The 16,158-nt window shown below is 39.2% G+C and overlaps 1 protein-coding gene across 1 annotated transcript in view; it reads right to left on the reverse strand.

The window, feature by feature from the left end:
* Window positions 1-1,055: 1,055 nt before the first annotated feature.
* The window catches only part of LOC126272538 (titin-like), a 999,170-nt gene continuing 984,067 nt past the window's right edge, over window positions 1,056-16,158 (reverse strand). The window contains 1 exon segment of the mRNA XM_049975459.1: window positions 1,056-6,857. Coding sequence (XP_049831416.1) covers window positions 2,379-6,857 — 4,479 coding nt within the window. The 3' untranslated portion in view covers window positions 1,056-2,378.

A 16,158-nucleotide genomic window follows, 5' to 3' on the forward strand; every position in this document is an offset into this window, starting at 1 on the left:
ACATCAATAATAAACTTTGTAACAGTCCTAGCATCCAAAGACAGTGGTCATCTATGTGTGAGCTGTGTTGGCGTGAATGTATGTTGTCTAATTCAGGAGGAAGCCTTTTGTTGTGCCTGTCTAAGAGTTAACATGTCCACTATATGGGGAGTAACAATCTACACTTTCCACCATACTTCCTTCTTAAATTTTCCAGTGTTGAATTCAAGGAAGGTTAGAGTGTACATCCTGTTAACAAGGCCATTACAGATTGAGTGCAAAAGAGTGACAAAGGACATATGGCTGGCACCTTCAAAGTAACTATCCCATCATTTTCCAGAAGCAATTCAGAGAAATTGTGGGAAAATGTAAATTTGGATGGCTGGATGGGGAATTCAAAATTCACCCTGCTGAGTACTAAGTGACTAGGCCAATATTTTGTGTTACATACTTCCAGGTGGTTTTAGAATATTTTAAAAATATTATGCATGCAGCAGAAGTTAACATACTACCCACCAGTATTTCTTTTTCATGAGAACTTTAAACATCTGACTGCCTTTATACCTACTGTGTGTCAGTAACACATCACCAATGCATGATTGAAGTGGTCCAAGATCATAACCACATTATGTGCTGTCAAAAATGTAAAAATATGTCTAATAGATCAATTTTTCCATCACAAACAGAAAATTGATCTCCAACCACTCTCAATCAGTGAGATTGCATTTGTTATTCTTGCCAACTCCAATTACCTCTGCCTCCATTCCCTAGCAAACCACCAAAACTTTCTACATAAGCAATTCTTATCTCCAGGAACTTACATAGAATGATGAAATTTCACATGGTCTAACAAGAAAATTTCATTGCTGTGTGCTAAGAATGGTATCTTATTCACATTTCATGGTTTCTGGCTATTGTACAATGCACTTCAATGTGCCCACTATCTTAAGCAAACACCCCTTCCATGAAAATTATATCAAATATGAACTGCTTCCGGACAGAAAATTCAATTTGATTTTTAATTTGTACAAGCTGTGTTGGCACAGGAAAATCTTTGACAATAATGAAAAGTCCACTAATTTTTATAAAAACTTTATTACATTATATTAAATTTTGCATTTGTAGAGAAATATTGCCACATATAAAAGTCTTGTACAGAGATAATATGAGGATCTACAACCAGCTATCACTGCACGAGTAACGATGTAATCACCAGTTGCCATAAATAACCAAGTGGCCCTCAAGCCACAGTAATGCAATGTATAAATCTGGGATATCAAAGCTTAGCTTAGCTGTCACAAGTAGCCATCTTCTCTCAATATGAAATACTTATTAACAATATCAGTCCACAAACTCACCTGCACTGAATAAATTATAGCGCAGCATCAGCTATTCAAACATATTCTCATCAATAAATGACAAACATATGCAGTATCAACAGATGCTACAATTGAAAACAAAGATAGACTCTTCGTTACCATGCAGCAGGATGCTCTATTAAACATCACAGAATGCTTTACATTACACTTTAACAAACCAAGACAGTAATGTAAAAGTAGCCATAATTTAGAATCAGTACAGCTATGACTTAAAATACCTTGCATTTTACTTAAAATAATTTAAAGTCTAGTACACAGACACCCGAAAATTCTAAATAAAAACAACAAATTTAAGTACAACTCTATTAGCACAAAAGAGAAATGCCATCAACAAAAAGCATCATAAATATAAATTAAAATTGTGGCATTACAAAAAACACAGAATTATCACATTGTGCATATTAAGAATGCAGTGTCAGTGATGACACTAAGTAAACAAGGTACCCACCAGACAATATGTTTGCCGAAGCATACCTGGAAAAAGTTTTGTTCAGCCTTTTATATCAAATATTTGCTCTCCCTTTCAGGCATCTTGCACACAAATTTACAGTCTTTAAAACAAACTCACATGTGCAGTTTGTATGAAAAGCCAACCAACATTCAAATATTTAATAGCAACGACAGCAAACTTTCTGAGCGATTAGGCTCAAAATTTCCCAATAACTGACCAATTGCTATTGTTACTATATCTTCACAGAGACGAACAGAACTGCACACAAAGAGAAAATCAGCACATCAACCAAAATTTATAAACACTTCAGCCAAATAAGCAAACAACTTCAGAAGCTATTTGATATTGATACGTAATATGCTACATCTGGAAAAATAGTTTCAAGTTTTTTAGTTCACCACACTAATAGTATCCATATCTTTTGGAACATTGAGATATACGTGTGAAGTTTCTCAGAACTATACGAAGATACTTTTTTTTTACGGTTTAACAACACAATTACATACATGTTAAAAGCTTTACAACAAAGGCCCAAAACTGCAGCACCTTCATTCCAAAACCCACTACTTTCACAAAAGTGGGTCTTTTTTCTTCTCTTCTCCCGTTCCTGTACTGATGAGCGGAGATCCATTGGCTGTAGGTGGTGTCTTTCCTCCTTTTGCAGTTTGCGGCGATTTCTTTACTCCTACTTTTGCAGGTGATGTCTTTGATGGAGCTGGGCCTATACGACGTGACGAAATGTGTTTGTTTGCTGTCTCTTTGTGCTGCTTTTCTGTAGCTGTCTGATGATTAGTGGCAGATCTTGGAGACTGAGTAGTACTTGACGTAACCCTTGGCTTTTGAGCAATACCATTTGTCATACCAGGACGGGTAGTCAATGAAGTCCTTGCTTGAACACCAGTTTTAGGTACACTTGCTGCAGTTGTGGTTCCAGCAGATTTTGAGACAGTTGTGGTTCGTGATGGTGCAGTATGTGTCCTTGGTGCAATTTTTGATGTGGCAACAGAAGTCTTCTTTACTTCTGCACTTTTTACATCACCATTGGCTAACTGATTCTTTGTTGCCGTTGTGGTAGTTGCACTTGGGACCCGCGGCTTTGGTGCACTTGTTGCTCTTACTGTTTGTGATGGTTTGGTTGTCGATGACACAGCAGCCTTCAAACTAGGTTTAGGTGCAATGGAAGATGTAGGGACTTTTCCTGTTGTTGTTGAAGATTGTTTTTGGGTAGCAAGAGAAGTTGGCTTACTTGGTACATTTGAAGTTGGTCTTGACAAGGACTTTGCACTTGTGGTTGTAGTAGTAGTTTTTGCTGTAGTCTTTGCTGCAGGAGGAGCAACTTGAGTTCTCTTTGGTGTAGACGTGCGAGGTGTCGATGGTACTGATGCCTTTGTTGGTGAAGTCGGTGAGGTCTTTGTTGGAGCTTTTGCAGTCCCTGGAGACTGTTTGACAGGAGCTTTAGTACTGGGTTTCATCTTGTCTGAATCTTTGACTACAGGTGTCTTTTTCACATCTTTAGAGAGTGGTGTCTGCTTTTTCAAAGCTGGTTCTTTCTTTGAGGTTATAGCAGTAGCTGTAGCTGCTGCACCTGCCACAGCTGCTGAAGCAACAGCTACAGCAGACACTGCTGATTCTGCCTTCATCTCCAATGCATCCTTAGTAAGTTCAGTCTGCGATGCTGGGGTTGGTGTTGGAGGTGGTGTCTTTGTAATCATTAGTACTTCGTCCTCCCCATCTCCTGTTTTGTGGGCCTCTTTATCAGGCTCACCCTTCTCAGCAGCTGTACCTGAAATATTTTTATCATCAGAGAAGTCCGCATCAGAGAGTTTCAGAGTTTCGTCACTAACAGGTTTTTCATCAAGGGCTTCAAGCTTTTCTGTCGTCTGTTCTACAATAGAAATATCTTTCTTTTCCATTGTCTTTTCAGTGGTTTCCTCAGTTTTCTCTGCAATTTCAGTTTCAATACCAACATAGTTGAGTTGAGACTGTAGTTCCTCCGAAACTACAACATCTTTGTCAGCATTACTTGTCAGATCCTTTAGTTCTTCCAATTCAGTTTTATTACTTACTTCATTTAACGTTGTTTCAACCATATCTCTTGCTTCTCCTGAAAGGGATTCCAGCTTCAACCCTGTGGAAAAATCTGTTCCATGAATGTTGTCTTTCTCCAAAGCTTCTCGTTTTTCTTCTTGACTCTCAAATGAAGGAGAAATTAATTCAACATCATCTTTCATACTACTTTGTTCAACAGGCATGGGATACACGCACACCCGCAGTGCTTCTGGTACACCATGAAGATCAGGCACACAGATATCACCAATTGTTTGTTCAGCAGATGGTGAAGGCTCTTGGTTCTGAACTGCTTCAGCTGGAGGAGAAGCTGTCTCAAATGATAACCTATTTTCCAGTGTTATACTCTGTACAGTATGTATTTCATTGTTTAATTCTGGTGACTCCACTGCATTTAGTTTCATTGTGTCTTTTTGGAACGAAGTTGTCTCGATATCACGAATATCAGTTAAACCTGTAATTGTGTCCAAATTCTGCACTTTTGTATCTCCTGCCTCATTAACACCTTCCATCAGATCATGGCCTTCTCCATGCAGCTCATCCACAACCTCGGCGGGCTCAACAGCGTCCTTCCGAAGCTCCTCCAGGGGCTCAACAGCGTCCTTCCGAAGCTCCTCCAGGGGCTCAACAGCGTCCTTCCGAAGCTCCTCCAGGGGCTCAACAGCGTCCTTGCGAAGCTCCTCCAGGGGCTCAACAGCGTCCTTGCGAAGCTCCTCCAGGGGCTCAACAGCGTCCTTGCGAAGCTCCTCCAGGGGCTCAACAGCGTCCTTGCGAAGCTCCTCCAGGGGCTCAACAGCGTCCTTCCGAAGCTCCTCCAGGGGCTCAACAGCGTCCTTGCGAAGCTCCTCCAGGGGCTCAACAGCGTCCTTCCGAAGCTCCTCCAGGGGCTCAACAGCGTCCTTCCGAAGCTCCTCCAGGGGCTCAACAGCGTCCTTCCGAAGCTCCTCCAGGGGCTCAACAGCGTCCTTCCGAAGCTCCTCCAGGGGCTCAACAGCGTCCTTCCGAAGCTCCTCCAGGGGCTCAACAGCGTCCTTCCGAAGCTCCTCCAGGGGCTCAACAGCGTCCTTCCGAAGCTCCTCCAGGGGCTCAACAGCGTCCTTGCGAAGCTCCTCCAGGGGCTCAACAGCGTCCTTGCGAAGCTCCTCCAGGGGCTCAACAGCGTCCTTGCGAAGCTCCTCCAGGGGCTCAACAGCGTCCTTGCGAAGCTCCTCCAGGGGCTCAACAGCGTCCTTGCGAAGCTCCTCCAGGGGCTCAACAGCGTCCTTGCGAAGCTCCTCCAGGGGCTCAACAGCGTCCTTGCGAAGCTCCTCCAGGGGCTCAACAGCGTCCTTGCGAAGCTCCTCCAGGGGCTCAACAGCGTCCTTCTGAAGCTCCTCCAGGGGCTCAACAGCGTCCTTCCGAAGCTCCTCCAGGGGCTCAACAGCGTCCTTCCGAAGCTCCTCCAGGGAATCCAGATTGGGGTTTTGTAGAACTTCACCTTCAGTGCTAAATGGTTCATTAAGCTCCACTGTTCTGTTCTCAAATTCTTTTATGATATCTGAATGTGTTTCATGCATTTCATCCAAGAATTCTGTATCTACCATGTGATCACTTTGCTTCTCATGAATTTCTTCCTCCAACTTAACTGATTTCTCCATAAAATTAGGTTTCTCTGCAATTTCCGTTGATGGCTGATTGAAATTCAAACTTTCATCTGAGTACTGCAAAAATAGATCTTTTTCAGATTTTTCATCCTGACTGCTTTTGCTTAAGTACTCTTCCAATTGCTCACAGGAACTAATCTCTGTTAGTTTACTATCAGCTTCAGCCAACAAAGCTCTCTCATGCTCGGAGGAAAGAGTATCTTTATCTAACTCTGTCAGCTCTGTTTTCACCGTATCTAGTAGTTCGATCGGCGATTCTGAAGGAATTATTTGAGAAATAGGAGCACCAGATGCAAGATCTGATGAAACTTCAGTAGGCTTCTGCTCCACAATATCCACATTTTCATTTGCTTCGCCTGCTTTAGGGACATCTGTATTATCCTCCATGGTTTTATAGTCAAAAACAGGAGCACATGGGTTAAGCGGTGAACTTAACTCATATTCCTCCAGTGTAAAATCAGGTCCATGTTCAAAGGATTCATTAAGCAGATCAGTTCGCTCATTCTCTGTGATTTGCTCACTCTCTTCCATTGGCATTTCTGCTATTGGTTGCTCATGGCTGAAAGGATTGATTAAGTCATCAGTTAGTTTCACCCTTTCTGGACATTCTTCCATTGTTGGAGCAATATCTTTCTGAAGTTCAAATGATATTGCACCAGTTTCCTTGGCTGGTGAGAAGTCCGTAGGCAATGAATCATCCAGCCCCTTCTTGAATTCTGTAAATTCCCTAGAAGCTTCGAATCCAAGAAAATCTTCAGACTGCTTAACACTTGATGTTTCTGAAGCCACAAAATCAGTTTCCACAAAAGACCCTTCCACATTAGAAGCACTTGTACCCAAATTTTTCTGCAAGATGTCAGAGGTAGATGTCGTGAAGCTAGCAGCCGATTCGTCACCGTATACTGCTTTTGTTGATGACACTTCAGAAACCTCGAATGGATTGTTACTGGTAAAGGCAGCCAGATTTTGTTCAGTTAATTTAAATTCTGACTCTCCATATTTCTTTTTTATAAAATCATCCATAACACTGCCACCATTAAGAATATCTGACTGAATGTCTGGTAAGTAGGCACTGTTTGATAGAGCATCCTCTTCCGATACCTCTCCTGGGCGCAGACGTATCTCTTGCTGGAACTGCGCCATACTAGGAACTTCTACATTATCAAACGGCAATATTTTTCCTGATGGTGAGTGAGAAATAATCGTATCCTCAAATGAAGGCTTTGAATGCGTCGGTGATGGTACAAATTCTTTTGCATCAGGATTAAGTCTAGATTCCATGTCAAATATATCTTCAGGTTTTTCTTCGAGATTCAACTGCGTGGATTCTGGGCAAACCTGCAAGAAACAAAACAAATGTTTAAAATGCAATAATTTACAGAGTAGATGAATATCGTAGATATAAATATGATAATTGTATGTTCTGGGTGGAAGGAGCAAAGACAGCTTTTCTTTCAGACCCCGCCCCCCCCCCCCCCCCAAACACACACACACACACACACACACACACACACACACACACACACACACACACACACACACACACACACACACACACACACACACACACACACAAATCATGACACCTTACAAAACCAGGCATCTATGCAGTAAACTCTTTCTAATCAAACAAGTCAAGGGTAACAGTGCATAGGAACAGGGGTGGCCAATAGATTAAAAACCCTTCTTTTACTTCATCCTTAAATGTGTCAAAACATATTTTAAACAGAAGTATCTGAACATTATTCAACATTTCTCATTTTACATATCACTTTGATCGAAGCATCCTATTCCAGAGATTTTTGGCACAACTCTTGAAGTTAAGTATCTTGCACAGGAGTATTCTTGCAACAAAATAATACATTTCCTACATAACCCTATCTGTTGACATGTTTCAAAAGTAAACATGTTCTAAATGCAACAGTGCTGCTGATACTAGTTAAGAAGTATTAAGAATCTTGCCTAATGAAGTGTACATCATCCACTCGCTGATTAATGATGCAAGTGCCAAAATGGAAGTTCCTTTCATAATTTAAATCTTTCTGTTGCAAAACATGATGCACAAGTCAAGCAAATTGCAGCACCAATCTACTTGGCACATCACATCCCACTCAACCGAGAGGAGCTCCGAGGGCTATGTATCTATGACTGATTGGTGAAACCTATCATCATATAATCGCTTTATTAAGGCAGTTTTGCTTCTGAGGTGGTAATAGAGCCGTACTGACAAGAAAAGTTAGAATAGTATTTAAAGCACCTGAAATGGATGACCATTACAGGCATACATTTTTGGCTTATTCCAGGCTTACAAATATATATTTTTGGCTTAGCCAAAGCTTATGACAGTTTTTACCACAAAATGCTTCTAAACAAACTAAGTACATGAAGTATGAAGAGTTTAACTAACAATTTGTTCCAGTCACATCTAGAAAATAGGTTGCAGAAGGTAGAGAGCCAACACTTCAGATGATGCTAAATTCTTGGTAAAACTGTCAAGACTCAGAAACATTAACATAGATGTTTCTCACTAGAGTATACTGGGAACAGTTTTGTCCCTAATATACAGGGTGATTCACAGAGATATGCAAATACATTAATATGTTACTCTAGAAGTAAAACTAAAGAAACAAGTTCATATAAACTTAGGTCTGCGAATACTTAGTTACAAAGTTACAGCTAGTAAGATTTTGCCTGAAATTTAGCAACTTCGCTCATATGAAGCGATCGTACAACTGTATGAGGTTAAAGCAAAGCACAATTTCCATTTATATTGCTCTTATGGGTCTGATGAATCTAATAAAATATGTGCCAAATGTGTATCAGGAGGTGGTTTCCAGAACATCCAGAGAAGCAAAGATTATTACACAATCACATTTGTTTACTTTCCATCAAGAATGTAGAAACATTTACGTCGTCGTTGGCAACCATTAGGGAGTTGTTTAAGTTGTTTCCTGACCTTGAAACAAGTTAGTTACCTGTATTGTTCGGTGAAAGAACATAACAGTGCATTTAAGTGAAACTGCATATTATCTGACAGTCAGTTTCAGTTAACTGTTATTACAATCACTTTTCCAAAATTAAGTTCTCTACAACTTCTGTTGAAAACTTTGTTGTAATTGTCTGTAACTTAAAACACAAATTGGGCCAAGTAATTAATAAATTAAAAATTTTACAAAATTACTATTTTGCTTCTCTGGCTGTTCTGGAAAACTGCAGACATCTGAGACATGCTTTGTTAGATTCACCAGATCAATAACAACAAAATAAATGGAATACGTGATTTACTTCAACGTGATCTGTAGTGGATGCAGTTTAACTCTGTAGAAAAATTTCCACTACCAGTCACAATAAAAGATTATTTATTCATCACATGACCAGTTTCGGACTTGTGCTTATCCTCAGGTGTTTGTGCATTCATGTACAAGTTTATATTGCTGGAGATCAATAAAGATGAAGCATCATAATTACACTTAGCTGCACATTTGTTATTTGTTTCATGTCCATATTTCAATTTCATAAAATTTAGCTGCATATTTCACTATTGCACTGTGCACTTGTGAAACACACTTTTTACAAATGAACATGTAGGCGATGATCAAAAAACATAGCCATTGCAAGTGCAAGGAAGTTGCACATACAGAAACTTAAAAAGCTATTCTAAATTGCTAAGTTTTTGATCCATGTTATGAATTTTTTATCCACATTTTTGTCCAAGAACTTTATATATATATGAAATTCGTAATGTGGATCAAAAACTTAGCAATTAAGAATAGCTTTTTAAGTTTCTATATGTGTAACATCCTAGCACTTCCTTTGGCTAAGTTCTTTGACTAAGCTACATGCTCCTGTATGAGCAACATCTTTACACCTACTACATCTAAGTTCTTTGACCAAAGCCTACATGTTTGTATGTAAAAGGGTATTTAACAAGTGCACGTCACAACAGTGAAATATACAGCTAAATTTTATAAAACAAATATGGATGTGAGAAAGACGACAAATGTGCAACTAAGTGGAAAAACTATCACCACAGAGTAATTTTAACAATGGTGCTGCTTCTTTATTTATCTCCAGCAATATTAACATGTACAGGAATGTATACACACCTGAGAAAGGGCACAAGCCCAAAACCGGTTGTGTGACGAATAAATAATCTTTTACTGTGACTGGAAGCAGAAAGTTTTCTACACCCTTTACTTCAACCTCTTACAGTTTTGCAACAGTTTCATATTAATGAAGTTGCTAAATTTCAGGCAAAATCTTATTAGCCGTAACTCAACATTTGCAGCCTATGTTTATATGAACTTCTTTCTATAGTTTTACTTGTAGAAAAACATTAAAATATTTGCATACCTTCGTGAATCACCCTGCGTACAAGGTGTCTCGGGAGGAATGGTCAATATTCAGACATATGATAAATGATCATTCGAAGCATAAATGTCTAGTACATGTGTATTCTAAACGTGTAAAGACCTATAAGCACTTTTTCACCTTTGCTACTATGGATCATTCCTCCAACTAAAGTCCTCAATTTTTAAGATATGCGTTTTAGAGCCCATGTTTACTACAATTTGCTTTGAATGACCATTCTTTTCATATCCTTGAATACTAACCATTCTCCTCTGTTACACGGTATCCATCAATACATTACAGATAATTTAAGACATTGAGAAAATTTTCGTTATTAATGAGAGTAACATTAAAGTACAAAGAAAAATAATTTCTATTTAGACAGAATTTGCTCGTTAATAAGCATACATGATAATCTATGGACTGTAGCAAACAAATTTTTTGGGATGAACACTGACAGTCAATTGGCATGGAATGAACTTTAAGATATTGGCAGAGAAAATATCACTAGCATATTATACTCTTTGATGGCAACCATCCGTGCATAACAGCCATTGCCTTGGGGTGATAATTCCTATTTATACTTTATTCATAACTATGGGATTATTTTCTGGCAATCTAGTGCACAAAATGGAAATTTTCGAACTACACCAAAGGGTCATAAGAATATTAAGTGAAACACTGTGTGCATTCAGAACAAATGCCATTCCAGACTCTCAAATACCAAGAAAGACAAGAATTACTTGTAAGCAGTATTTTCTATAGGGAATTACAGTTGTTTAATAGTATGCCCAAGGATATAAAAGATGCAATTTTTACTTAAAGAATTGTCAAGCAATTCACATTTTAATGCACACTACATAATCTAAGATTAGGGAACTTTGGACAGAGTAGCTAAAAATGTGCCTTCTGAAACACGTGTACATTAAAATATAGAATTATAATGGAATGATTTTTATACGAAAATCTTACATCCAAGGTAGGTAGTGCATAATATAAATGTACCATCGTTTTTCTGCCTAGTTCAGCATCCCGATCATCATATGGGAAAGGACTCTTCTCGTCGGAGATGAAGGCATGAAGATGTGGTAAAGGTGTTTAAGCACAGTGATTGTCCTAATGTCAACTGCATGTGTGTGTAGTATGTGTGTGCAGCGAGTTATTTTTATGTGACTAAGGTAACTTTATCCATATATGTATAACTAAAGGGGATTGTACAATAAGTATAAGACGTACTAAGATAAGATACCAGAAGAGATGATAGTGTGTTTGCAAAAGACACAACTCAGATTCAAGAAAACTGAGGCTCATGCTATGCTCAGCCATCGTAATTTAGGTTTTCGTAAGTCACTTCACCCAAATGCCTTCAGGCAGACCACAAACAATCACCTGCCCTCTCAAGAAATGTGTGTGTATATTCCTTAATTAATCTGATAAAAATCACAGTTGTGAAATGATCCTTGCATCAGTTTTAATACTAATACTCCAACCAACTCAAAATCACAGACACCTAATCCACAGTATGGCCTTGCAATTAAGTTTGCAGTGAGCTGCTGCCACCTGAATAACCACATCATTTACAAACAAATATAAGAACATTTTAGTATTTAATTAATATTTAATTATTATTCTCTAAACTCTCAATATAACGACAAACTAATAAACCACAAATACTTTAACAGAACTGAGAATTTATGCAGAAATGTATGGGTCAAGTCAGATGTATGTCATAACAGACAAGGGGTCTCCCGATGAAGGGCTAAGGCAGTTATAGCGCGAAGAATGTCTTCTAGTCAGCAAATTCAGAACAGAAAAAGTGGGAAGGTTAAAATGTAATGGGCAGCATTGAATTTTCTTTGAAAACTAGAAGAGAGAAGTAGGTACAGCAACAAGTGGGTGTCCCTGGGGCATTGCATGCAACAGGATTCCTGCCGCCCCCTCCTCCTCCTCCACCCCACCACCCTTGTTACAGTGTAGTCAAGGTGTTGAGCAGCTACTATTCAACACAGTGCTACCTCTAAAATAGAAAATAGGGTTTGGCAGAAAAAAGGAACAAACTACATCTAAAATCAATTAAAACTGTAGCAGAGAGATGAAAGGATGAGCTGGTCAAGGAGGTAAGATCAGGAACCCCAAATCCAGCAAGAGACTCCAACCCTCGACCACCCTGCCCTTGCCACAGAGGTAGCTCAAAAGCTTGTACCTGAAAATAAAAAACCATTTTCACAAAGATGAGAAGTTCAACCATCCACCAATCATCTATCAGTATTTGAGGAGGTGAATTTGGAAGACCATGTTAAGTATGCAGGACCAGAAGAAAGTGGCACTCCATCTGGATATGAGCTACTGGAGGGCTCCAAAACAATATGGTGATTGCACATTATGTAAAATGGAACTATAGATTATCGTGGTATGACCAATGCGGAGGTGACGTAACACTGCGGATTGCTTCCAGGAGAAACTGAAGAAAGAGCACCATGCAGTAGTAGTCTGCTTGACAGTGTGAAGCTTATTACAGGGGTGGGGGGGCAGTAGCCAACCAGATGTTGCTCTGTATGCAAAGGAGTAGAGGTTGTATTTGGACCCAGAAAATCTGCACCTGGTATTGATAAAGTGACTGAGGGATTAGTTATCACTTCTCTAGTCAAATGATCAGGAAGTTTATTGCCTATTATACGCACTTGACTTTGGACCCAGAAAGAGAGACCTGGGCACTCAGAATGCTGAAGTCCAGCATGAAGGCCATGAATAAAAGACACCACACCCTGAAAACTGCTCACTGAATCACTGCATATTAAAACATAGTCAAGGGAGACCTGTTTAATAAAGTGGAGGGCTGATAATGGCTATGAGCTCCACCATAAAAACCATTACACGTCCCTAAGAACAAATGATGTTCAGAATCAACAAGGGACAAATGTATATTCCATCTCATAGAACAGTGTTAAAGCAGTCAGTGAAAGAGTGTAGTACCCTGAGACTCCTGAAGAACTGAACATAACAGATGCCAAAAGGTCATAGGGACAGCATAATTTAGGATATTGCAATATGCCTGTCCTAATTCATTGCTTGGGTGTCAACAAAAGGGATTTGCATGAGAAAACATGGGGAGCACATTCTGAGAGAAGAGGCAGAGATCCTGGCAAACGGCTGCAAAGTGCATTCCAACTGGTAACCACATTGAATGTTTATATCAGGAAGTTGACACTGCCTTTTACTGATAAAGAATGAAATATGATGGATAATAGGGGAACTGTCAAATGGCAACTGGACAGGAAAGCAAAAGTAACTTCTTAAATGAAGAGATAAGATCCCCATTTCAACCAGAAGACTGTCTGCAGGACTAGTCAGTAAGGAGCCTATAGCTAGTGAACTCCATGATAATGGACTGTGTTTTTCGAGGTCGAAGGTGCCACCAAGCCATAAACTTGGCACCCAGTTAAGTAGGGATGGGATTAAATGAGTGCAGAAAAATACAGAAAAATGTAGCAGAATTTGCACTCCAAGAGGTGAAGCCAAGGAAGCAGTGTTAAGTTTTTTATGTATAAGTCTTTAGTTGACAAATATGGGGCTGCCAAGTCAGTTTCTTATAAAAAAAATAGTCTAAAAATGGGATGGCGCCAAAAATTTTTTATGCACTGAGTTCCCAAGCAAAATTCTGGGTCAGGATGAACGGTGGTATGATGAATGCATGACCAGCAGTTTTTCAGGAGAGAAATGGAAACAATGAAAAGGGTTCATGTAGAGGCCCCATCACATGGCACTTTGCAGCTGGCATTCAGCAGAGGCTACTGAGAGGGTGCTGTACCCAATGCTAAAGTTGCCAATATACTGCACAGGAGTGAATAGCAGCTCAACAGAAGTCACTAGTCCATTGTTAATGACTAAGAGCCCTGTGGGACACTTTTCTATTGGACCCCCAGGCAGCTGAATAAAGTACCAACTCGGACCTGGGACAACTAACAAGGTAAAAAGAGAAAAAAATTGTAGGAAGCCTCAAAACCCCAGTCATGGAGGGTAATTAAAATGTGATAACTGGTGTCATATGCTCAGAGAGACCCAATGAGACTACAATGAGTTTTGGCATTCAGAAAAACCCTGTCGGACTGTCGGTGGTGGCTCATCCCTCCCTGAACCCTTCCCTCACTGACAAGGCCACGAAACTTGAGAACCCAGCAAAATCTGTCGACTACCACCCTTTCAAGCAGTTTGCAGAGCACGTCAGGGAGGCTAATCTGTCAGCAGCTGTTTAGAGATGTTGGGGCAAGAAGTAACACTCAGGTGTTGGATAATTTGCTGTTTAATTGAATCAGGACCTAGGGCCATATCGTGAGACAAGCCAAGTCCCTGAAACACTTCCCAGACAGTGAAGGTTGATTATGATTCAACTTTTAAGGGAGGGGTGGCAGGTGGCAGAGGAACACACAGTGGACGCCTTCAACTTGTCATTTCTGCAGAAGAAGTGCATCTAGATAAGAGAAGAATGTCACTGCAGTTGCAAAGTGGGTCACAAAGTGCTTAGCAACAATAGACACACCAGTATAAAGACCAACCTGTATGGCAAGACACTGTGCTGTCCCATTGACAACTGTGTCGTAAAGACATTTAAAACAAAACTTTGGATGATATGTGTATCACACAATGAAATAAATGAACACAAACCTTGTGTGTTTCAACGACAGCATAGGTAGCGTAGAAGTTTCCTGTTTTATAGTAAATATTAAATTTAATCTTAGTATCAAGGAGTAAACTATTTAAATGTAATAACTTCTATGCTATTAAAAGGGAGGAGAACATTCTTAGATTATTGTTCTCTTGCTCTCTCTTCGCTTGTTTCTAGTGGCATGAAGTACACATTGTACCATGAACATAATGTAAGTATTTATACTGTTAGCCTTGTTAACATAGTACGTTAAAGTTTATGAGCAAGTTATTTTGATGTATAGTGAGACCTCTGTCATGTTCCTTGCACTGAATTAATTTATCTTACGATGTTTACAGATTCAAAATTTTACTGGCCATTACTTCAAGGGACACCATTATGCGTCAACCTGAAAAGTGAAATCATAGCGGAAGTGCAGATATCACCCGCTTTAACATTCAACACACATTTTTCTCACAGCAAATGAATCACAGCAGAGAGCAACATTAGTTTTAAGATTTTACTTTTAATCTTACACCGAGAGCCAGGATTCAACTACCACAGCCTGAATATGATGGTAAAAGGAGGATTCTTCGAGTATTGTAGGGGACCTCAATAATTTCAATATTTGAATACAAATATGCCAAGTATAATTATAATACTGTTATATTTTCATTCTCAAGTAATATTCTTGGAAGTGAGTCTGTCCATTATGTTTGATGATTTTACTGCTCAGTTGTGAGTTACGTAAAAGTAAAACCAAATTTGAAATGATTTTCAAAAATAGATGAATAACTCAAAAGTCAAAAATCAAAGTGTATATTTAAATCTTTTTGAATGATAGATTTCAAGTAAAACCATTTAATAATTTTTGCATATTGGGACCACACAATTACATTCACATGTGTTCTTAAGGACATTGAACAAATAAAAATATTAATAAATCAATAAATAAATATACTCCTCCGTAAGAGCCACTTCATTTGGCGCCCAACTTGGAGCCAAGAGCAGCCACGTCAACAACAAATAGTTGATCCTTGGCAATCCAGATACTACAGAGCTTTGCCCACACCTGGGTTGAAAAGGCATACATTCCCAAGGAGGAGACTCATTACAGTGCACTTGAAATTACTTTATAGTTGACATCTGTCACTTGGCACTACAGTGTTGTCACATCAGCTGCCACTCTGTTAAATATGGCAAGCAAATATGGTGGGACACTTCACAAGTTCTGGAATGTTTTTCATATAATGCAGAGCACACTTGCTTTGCTGACAGCTTTTAAAGCTGGCCTATATGAGCAAGCTCAGGACTGAAAAAAATCCAGTTTCAGTGCTAAAAATGAACTGTAACTTCTCACTTTTGCTACATGAGCTGACAATACCAACCAATAAGTAGTTTGGTTGGAACTCATTTACAGGTTATAGGCAACAAGCAGATACTGAAAGAAAGAAGAATAAAAGCAAACAAAAAGGTCAATATGACAACGGAAATGATGCAACGGAAGTTTATAAATGAGTGAAACCAATTAATTGAAAACAGTAAGTCATTTAGTAAAGATTCAAAAGAAAAAAGTATTATTACCTGGTAATATTCTAACCTGCATACTTTTACACAGTAGACTGTGGTGTTACCACTGCACTACAG

Source organism: Schistocerca gregaria, chromosome 1 (assembly GCF_023897955.1).
Source record: "Schistocerca gregaria isolate iqSchGreg1 chromosome 1, iqSchGreg1.2, whole genome shotgun sequence".
Taxonomy (NCBI): domain Eukaryota; kingdom Metazoa; phylum Arthropoda; class Insecta; order Orthoptera; family Acrididae; genus Schistocerca; species Schistocerca gregaria.